Genomic DNA, 9263 nt, shown 5'->3' with positions numbered 1-9263 from the left:
GCGGAGTCTTCCGCTCTTCCGCTAACGCTGCCCGCTAATTGGGCTCACCCTTGGAACCTGATCCCTAAGAACCAATGAGTAGTCCGGGGGTGAGAACTATCCAATGAGAGTGGGCGGTGGGCGGGCCTTGCTCCGCGGGCCGAGCTACGGGTGCCGGGTGGAGCGAAGCACGGAATGTGTCTCCTGCTGGGGGCCACGGGCGTCGGGAAGACGCTGCTGGTGAAACGGCTGCAGGATATCCTTCCGCGCGGGGACGGGACCGGGGTGTGGGGGTCACCGGACTGGGGCGGGTACTCACCCGTTAGCTGCTCAGGTCCTTGACCGCTCTGTACAGGTGAGCTCCCGGGATGGGAAGGGCGACCTGGGGGAGCCACCCCCGACACGGCCCACGGTAGGTGTCCGCTCCCGCGGGTGGAGTTGCGCGGGGTCCGCTCTGCGCTTGGTGAAGAGCTCCGGGCTCCTCTAAGTGCACGCCGAGGCGCAGCGGGTCAGGTCTTGACTTAAGGCCAGCCTTCGGGAGCGTGGGGGAGGCCCGAACTGAGGATACCTGGCGCGGGATGCGGGGGCCTGCTGCCCTCTACGGGCACTTCCTCTCCCCTCGCAACGGGTTCCTGTGGCTGGTCACCCCCACAGCGAATGCAACTACTGATGGGCGTCGGTCCCTGCTCGCCGTTACTGCTTTAGGGACTGAGCCCTTGGAGAATGGGTCTGCGGGGTTCAGGCCACCGCGTTAGGTGTGGGCACGGTGCTCTTCAGGAGTTCACAGCAGTACAGCACTTGTATTGGGTCTGCATCGTGGTTTTTCCTATAGGTGGGCACCAATCTTACTGACATCGTGGCACAGAGAAAGATCACCATCCGGGAGCTGGGGGGGTGCATGGGCCCCATCTGGTCCAGTTACTATGGAAACTGCCATTCTCTCCTGGTAGGTTGTAATCCTATATGGGCTTTCTTTAGGGACCTGTGTCTACATTTCTGTGATGTCCAGTCCCCAACCTTGCTGTGTGTAGAACGGGGTTTGGGTTATTTAGTGACTATACTGGTCATGGAAACAGGTCCTACGGTAGTGTTGTTTCCTGCTGGGCACCACGTCTGGTTTCTGGTGCTTGCGCTCCCAGGCCCCCGGTAGGAGCTCACAGAGGCCTTGCTGAGGGCAGGGCTGCTCCTCCGCAGGGAACAGACTTAACCCTCTGTGTCGCTCCCTGGTACGTCTGTGTTTATGTTGGATTTATACGTGCCTCTGGTTGGTCCCATCTTAACAAGGCCTGTGCCCCAGATTCCAGTATGGAGAACTGATGGCCACATGAGGACAAAGACGAGTGTCACCAGATCGTCCTCATAAAACTCGATTCCCTCTGCTTCTGCCTGTTCCCAAAGCTTTGTTTAAAGCTGTTTTGGGCTGGCCGCAGTGGCTTACTCCTGTAATCCCAGCACTTTGGGAGGCCGAGGTGGGCGAATCACGAGGTCAGCAGATGGAGACCATTCTGGCTAATGTGGTGAAACCCTGTCTCTACTAAAAGTACAAAAAATTAGCCGGGCGTGGTGGCGGGTGTCTGTAGTCCCAGCTACTCGGGAGGCTGAGGCAGGAGAATCACTTGAACCCAGGAGGCGGCGGTTTCAGTGAGCCGAGATGGTGCTCCGTCTCAAAAACAAACGAACGAACAAATGCAATTTTGCTCTCCCAGTGCCAGGTCTGTGAGGCCCAGGGGAGGAAGTTTGGCAGCAGGGCGTTGCTGACATCTGTTTCTTTTTCCCCAGTTCATGATGGACGCCTCTGACCCCACCCAGCTCTCCGCATCCTGTGTGCAGCTCTTAGGTCTCCTTTCTTCAGAACAGCTCGCAGAAGCATCGGTGCTGATACTCTTCAATAAAATGTACGCGTCCCTGAGCTGAGAGGCAGCACAGCAGGGGCGGGGGCTCCCTGGGAGTACAGCCGGGAGCATGGCTGGGTAGGGAGGTGGTGCGGCTGGGGGTCCGGGGCAAGTGTGTGGCAGCCACTACTCTGATGGGCCACTTCTTTCACTCCAGCGACCTACCCTGTTACATGGCCATGGAGGAGATGAAGTCATTAATCAGGCTTCCAGACATCATTGCTTGTGCCAAGCAGAACATCACCACGGCAGAAATCAGCGCCCGTGAAGGCACTGGCTTGGCAGAGGTGCTGGCCTGGCTCCAGGCCACCCACAGAGCCAACGGTTGACTGCCCGGCAGAGGCGCGGCCGACCTGCGCTGGGGAGAGGTGGCAGGGGGCAGTATGGCTTCGCTGCCAATATTTTCTTCTCACAGGCAGAATAACCCAAAGTAACTCTACGTGATCGGCTCTGTGCTGAGAGGCAATGATGGGTAAACTGAGGCATGCGGCAATGGAAGTTGACATCTGGCCTCTGAAAAAACTGTCTCCAGGGGCCAGGCACGGTGGCTCATGTCTGTAATCCCAGCACTTTGGTAGGCGGAGGCGGGCTGATCACCTGAAGTTAGGAGTTCGAGACCAGCCTGACCAACATGGAGAAACCGTCTCTACTAAAAATACAAAATTAGCTGGGCGTGGTGGCGCATGCCTGTAATCCCACCTACTTGGGAGGCTGAGGCAGGAGAATCCCTTGAACCCAGGAGGCGGAGGTTGCAGTGAGCCAAGATCACGCCATTGCACTCCAGTCTGGGCAACAAGATGAAACTCTGTCTTAAATAAGAAATAAAAATATAAAAACTTGTCCCCAGACTGGGTGAGCAGGGCCTGCAGGTGGCAGAGTGTTCTGTGTCCTGGAGTGGTGCTATTGGGGGTTGGCTGCCCTCCTTCCTAGAGACCTGCTGGACTGCCCCCGAGGTGTATGGACTGCACAGTGCCACTGAGACCTGGCCTCTTGCTGTAGCACAAGCTTCAACCTGCTGAGCCACTGGCACCCTGACCCCACGTCCATCACAGACGGCATGAGGCCGGTGAACTGAGTGTGGTCGTAAGAGCCAGGCCTCGAGTTAGAAATGAGCTTGTGGCCGGGCGAGGTGGCTCACGCCTGTAATCCCAGCACTTTGGGAGGCCGAGGCAGGCAGATCACGAGGTCCGGAGTTCGAGACCAGCCTGGCCAACATGGTGAAACTCTGTCTCTACTAAAGATACAAAAAATTAGCTGGGCATGGTGGCTTTTGCCTGTAATCTCAGCTACTCAGGAGGCTGAGGCAGGAGAATCACTTAAACCTAGGAGGCAGAGGTTGCAGTGAGCCTAGATCGCGCCACTGCGCTCCAGCCTGGCTGATGAGTGAAACAGTCTGGAAAAAAAAAAAAAACAACGAACCAAGAGCCAGCATTCTCACTTGTTCAGTAAACAGGTATTGCCCTGAAATGCCCACAGGTGTGCCAGCAAGGGCTCAGATGAAGCACAGGAAGTGGCCATGCCACCTGCGGCTCCGCAGCAGCCTGCCTTGACTTTGGTTCTCAGCTGTGGCCGCATGTGGGAGTGTTGATTTGACGGGTCAGTGTCCGGCTGCTGAAACAACAGAAATGTGCTCTCGTGGTTCCGGAGGCTTTCACCAGGGTGGTTTCCTTCCAGAGGCTCTGAGGGAGCATCTGTGCCTTGCCTGTGTAGCGGCTGCAGTGCTCCTCGGCATGCCTGGGCTGTGGCCTGCAGAGCCTGTTTTCGCCCTCATCACATAATTTCTCTCCTGTGCCTCTGTGTTCTCTCCTCTTACAAGGACATCTGTCATTGGAAATCCAGGATGATTCCTCATTGTATCTGTAAATGCCCTATTTTCCAAACAAGGTCACCCTTGCTTGTTCTAGGGGTTATAACTTGGACACACCTTTTGGGGACCATCATTTGACTACAACGATTGAATAAGAAACCCTATAGTCCTGACAATACATGGAAATTTTCTGCAAATGTTTTTGCAGCTGGAAGTCTAGGCTCCTTCGATCATGGAAGGAGCTTCGCACCCACCACTGTCCTCCATGTCACAAACCTGCTGTACTTTGCTTGTGGGGAAAGGGGTCTTTATTCCCATGGAGGGCTGTGTGCGATGCCTGGGAAAAGCTCAGCACGGCGTGCTTCAGGGTGGCTCAGGCTCCAGTCTCTGCTTTCCAGTGTGTCATGGGCTCTCAACTGTACATAGCCTGTGGTGCCCTGTTGGATGCCACCTTTGTTTTTTTTTTTTTTTTTTGGAGACAAGTATCGCCCAGGTTGGAGTGCAGTGATGCAATCTTGGTGGCTCACTGTAACCTCTGCCGCCCAGGTTCAAGCGATTCTCCTGCCTCAGCCTCCTGAGTAGCTGGGATTACAGGCGCCCGCCACCACGCCCAGCTAATTTTTGTATTTTTAGTAGAGATGAGGTTTCACCATTTTGGCCAGGCTGGTCTTGAACTTCTGACCTTGTGATCACCCGCCTTGGCCTCCCAAAGTGCTGAGATTACAGGTGTAAGCCACTGTGCCTGGCCTGGATGCCACCTTCTTAGACCCCACGTGAATCTCCATGCACTGCTCCCCCTGCCCCTTACCACCACCAAGCAGCTACTAGACACCTGAAGTATCTGCCCTGTTAGTACCGTGGGGTGGAAAGATATACCTTTTATCACCCATAAGAGTGACAGCCAACACTTCTAACAAAATACAGCTGAGCAAGAGAAAAGCATTAACAAATTTACTTATTTGAGATAAGCTCTCACTCTGTCTCCAAGACTGGAGCACAGTGGTGGGATCACAGCTCACTACAGCCTCAGCCTCCCAAGCTCGGTCAGTCCTCCCACCTCAGCCTTCTGGGTAGCTGGGATTACAGGCATGCACCACCACGCCTAGCTAATTTTTTGTATTTTTGGTAGAGATGGGGTCTTGCTGTGTTGCCCAGGCTGGTCTTGAGCTTCTGGCCTCAAGTGATCCTTCTGCCTCAGCCTCCCAAAATGCTGGGATTACAGGCATGAGCCACCGTGCCTGGCCTAAAAGCATAACAAATGCATTAGTTTGACATGACAGCCGGGCACGGTGGCTCACACCTGTAATCCTAACACCTTGGGCGGCCAAGGTGGGCAGATAGCTGAGGCCAGAAGATTGAGAGAGACCAGCCTGAGCAACATGGTGAAACCCCTTCTCGACTAAAAATACAGAAATTAACCCGGCGTGTTGGCGCCTGCCTGTAATCCCAGCTACTTGGGAGGCTGAGGCAGGAAAATCACTTCAGCCCAGAAGGTGGAGGTTGCAGTGAGCTAAGATCACGCCACTGCACTCCAGCCTGGGTGACAGATTGAGACTCCATCTAAAAAAAATAAGTAAAGTTTTACATGACACCGGAGCCTTCATCTACGAAGACCCAGGAAAACCTTTATTTATTTATTTTTGAGATCGAGGCTCCCTCTGTCATCCAGGCTGGAGTGTAGTGGCACAGTCTTTGCTCACTGTAACCTCCGCCTCCCAGGTTCAAGCGATTCTCCTGCCTCAGCCTCCCAAGTAGCTGGGATTACATGTGTGTGCCACTATGCCCGGCTAATTTTAGTATTTTTAGTAGAGACAGGGTTTCACATGTTGGCCAGGCAGGTCACGAACCCTTGACCTCAAGTGATCCGCCCACCTGGGCCTCCCAAAGTGCTGAGATTGTAGGCGTGAGCCGCTGTGCCTGACATGAAAATCTTTATTTTCATATTTAGGTTTGACGAATGAACAGGCATGCAGAAATGTGATTGGACACACAGGATCTGGCCTAACATCTGTTTACCTGGGGAAACCCAGCAAGTCCGCACTGTACAATTCCCCTTCCCCTGGGGCTGGGGCAGGACCCCCAGGGAATGAGGATCTTCCAGGGAGAAGGGAGAGAGTGACCTTGCTAGATTTTTTTTTTTTTTTTTTTTTTTTTTTTTTTTTTTTTTGAGACGGAGTCTGGCTCTGTCGCCCAGGCTGGAGTGCAGTGGCCGGATCTCAGCTCACTGCAAGCTCCGCCTCCCGGGTTCCCGCCATTCTCCTGCCTCAGCCTCCCGAGTAGCTGGGACTACAGGTGCCCGCCACCTCGCCCGGCTAGTTTTTTGTATTTTTTAGCAGAGACGGGGTTTCACTGGGTTAGCCAGGATGGTCTTGATCTCCTGACCTTGTGATCCGCCCGTCTCGGCCTCCCAAAGTGCTGGGATTACAGGCTTGAGCCACCGCGCCTGGCCATTTTTTTTTTTTTTTTTTTTTTTTTTTTTTTTGAGACAGAGTCTCGCTCTGTCACCCAGGCTGGAGTGCAGTGGCCGGATCTCAGCTCACTGCAAGCTCCGCCTCCCGGGTTTACACCATTCTCCTGCCTCAGCCTCCCAAGTAGCTGGGACTACAGGCGCCCGCCACCTCACCCGGCTAGTTTTTTGTATTTTTTAGTAGAGATGGGGTTTCACCGTGTTAGCCAGGATGGTCTCGATCTCCTGACCTCGTGATCCGCCCGTCTCGGCCTCCCAAAGTGCTGGGATTACAGGCTTGAGCCACCGCGCCCGGCCTTACCTTGCTAGGTTTTATGGCTGGCTTGGGGGGAGAGGAGTTCTAGTTTCTATGACCTGCCGTGGGAAAAAAGAATTGCGGTTTCTGGGACTCACTTTGGGGGAGAAAAATGGGCAGGAACCAGGAGGGAAAGACAAAGACCTGGCTTCTGAGGCCTTCCCGTCTCCTCTGGGTCAGAGTACTCTGCATGCCAAGGTGCCATACTTTGGGGTTTAATAAGCCCTAACAGCAGGTCCTTGCAGATGTCACAGGCAACTTGTGATCCTAGTAATTGCTTTTCAGTCCACCAATTTCAGAGGACTTTAGCAAAGTCTGGTTGAAATGGCCAAGTGTTGGCTGGGCGCTATGGCTCATGCCTGTAATCCCAGCACTTTGGGAGGCCGAGGCGGGCGGATCACGAGGTCAGCAGATCGAGACCATCCTGGCTAACATGGTGAAACCCCGTCTCTACTAAACATACAAAAAATTAGCTGGGCGTGGTGGTGGGCACCTGTGGTCCCAGCTACTCGGGAGGCTGAGGCAGGAGAATGATGTAAAACCGGGAGGCGGAGCTTGCAGTGAGCTGAGATTGCACTACTGCACTCCAGCCTGGGTGACAGAGCGAGACTCAGTCGCTAAAAAAACAAAAATTGAAGAGAAATACCCACTGTGATTTTTGCTGTGAGGCATGAAAATACAAGGTGGCAGCCTGAGGTGCTTGTGTCCACCCAGCTGGAGGCCGGTGGGCTGCACTTCCCAGCTTGCTTGGAGGAACGTTGTTAGTTGGGAGGAGGTGCCTTTTCTGAAGAAATCCTTGATGCTGGACATGCTGATCCTGAATGAGTCCTAAGGGTACAGAGTTCCAAGAGCCGGAGGAGACCACAAGCCTGTGTTCCCAGCCAGCGCTGGTGGTAGCTGGGTTCCAGGCAGGTGGAGCCAACGTGGTCTGGAGCTGGCAGCCACACTCCGGCACCACCTCAGGTGGTTTTCAAGGGTGGGTTCCAGCCAGGGAGCCCTACGCAGGCGTGGCATGACGCCTCGGGAGGACAGTCTCGGGATGGGCGGATAAGGACCCTCCTTGTCTGCTCCTGACAGGCCGGGTGCTGCAGGCCACTTTGAATGACCCACGTTCCCAAAACCATCAGGTCCCCACTTTGCTGGCACACAGTGTCAATTGGGGTGTCCTGTGGGGTGGATGAGGGGTGCTGGGGACTCCCCTGGCCTTGTCACCCAGACCCCCACCCGACTTTAGGGTCCCTGAGCTCAGCAGATGTTCTGGGCCCAGGCACGCTGGACCCCCCCATCAGTGCGCATGCCGAGCCCACTTCACTCCTGAGTCTGGGAAAACTGATGCTGCTGAGGACCCCACTGTTGTGAGTCATCTCTGCCTGTGGGCTCTTCTCAGCGCAGATGTAGCACCTGCATATGAATTGTTTTTCTTTTCTGTTTTAGAGATGGGGGTCTTGCTCTGTTACAGCCCAGGCTGGAGTGCAGAGGCACAATCACAGCTCACAGGCCCATAGGGTGCAGCGGCCAGGCAGAGGCACTCCTCCCTTCCCAGACGGTGGGGTGGCCTTGACCTCTCGGGTTTGAGTGATCCTCCCATTTCAGCCTCCCGAGTAGCTGGGACCACAGGCACGGTGCCACCATAGCTGGCCTGAATTGTCTTTAACGGTTTGGAGTTCCCATGAAACTAAATGCTAATCAAAGGATAGCTGTGAGGAAAAAGAGAGAGAGATCAGACTGTTACTGTGTCTATGCAGAAAGAAGTAGACATAAGAAACTCTATTTTGTTCTGTACTAAGAGAAATTCTTCTGCCTTGAGATGCTGTTAATCTGTAACCCTAGCCCCAACCCTGTGCTTGCAGACACATGCTGTGTTGACTCAGGGTTTAATGGATTTAGGGCTGTGCAGGATGTGCTTTGTTAAATAAGTGCTTGAAGGCTGTATGCTTGCTCAAAGTCATTGCCATTCTCTTAACTCAGTACCCAGAGACACAATGCACTGCGGAAGGCCGCAGGGACCTCTGCCCAGGAAAGCCGGGTATTGTCCCAGATTTCTCCCCATGTGATAGCCTGAGATATGGCCTCGTGGGAAGGAAAAGACCTGACCGTCCCCCAGCCCGACACCCATAAAGGGTCTGTGCTGAGGAGGATTAGTGAAAGAGGAAGGCATCCGTCTCCTGCTCATCCCTGGGAATGGAATGTCTTGGTGTAAAACCCGATTGTATGTTCTATTTACTGAGATAGGAGAAAACCGCCTTAGGGCTGGAGGTGAGACATGCTAGCGGCAGTACTGCTCTTTAATGCACCGAGATGTTTGTGTACCTGCACATCAAAGCACAGCACCTTTCCTTAAACTGATTTATGACACAGAGATCTTTGCTCACGTGTTTTCCTGCTGACCCTCGCCCCACTATTGCCCTATTGTCCTGCCACACCCCCTCTCTGAGATGGTAAAGAGGGAGATCAGTAAATACCAGGGAACTCAGAGACCAGCGCCAGCGCTGTCCTCCGTCCTCCATATGCTTTTCTCAATCTCTCGTCCCACCTGACGAGAAACACCCACAGCTGTGGAGGGGCTGGCCCCCTTCAGATAGTATTATATAGTATGTGAAATTACATCATTAATATTTTTTCCTCAAAAAAAAATCACATTAATAAATGTGTGATAAGGTTGGCTGCTGGGAAGCAGAGGTTGTGGTGAGCCAAGATCGTGCCATTGCACTCCCGCCTGGGCAACGAGAGCAAAACTCCATCTCAAAAAAAAAAAAAAGAAAAGCAGGAGGGGTGAGCTGGCCTCTCCTGAAACCCCAGCACTGACAGAAGTCAAGGCAGGCT

The 9263-nt window shown here is 53.9% G+C and overlaps 1 protein-coding gene across 1 annotated transcript; it reads left to right on the top strand.

The window, feature by feature from the left end:
* Window positions 1-127: 127 nt before the first annotated feature.
* On the top strand, window positions 128-3300 carry ARL16 (ARF like GTPase 16). Its single transcript, XM_073005495.1, has 5 exons — window positions 128-236; window positions 334-391; window positions 812-925; window positions 1759-1874; window positions 2029-3300. Exons 1-5 carry the CDS (start codon window positions 175-177, stop codon window positions 2198-2200), a joined length of 522 nt encoding a protein of 173 aa, XP_072861596.1. The 5' UTR covers window positions 128-174; the 3' UTR covers window positions 2201-3300.
* Window positions 3301-9263: the final 5963 nt, after the last annotated feature.

This window comes from Chlorocebus sabaeus, chromosome 16, assembly GCF_047675955.1.
Source record: "Chlorocebus sabaeus isolate Y175 chromosome 16, mChlSab1.0.hap1, whole genome shotgun sequence".
Lineage (NCBI taxonomy): Eukaryota > Metazoa > Chordata > Mammalia > Primates > Cercopithecidae > Chlorocebus > Chlorocebus sabaeus.
The sequence above is the reverse complement of the archived record's forward strand: the minus strand, read 5'-3'. Positions and strand labels throughout refer to the sequence as shown.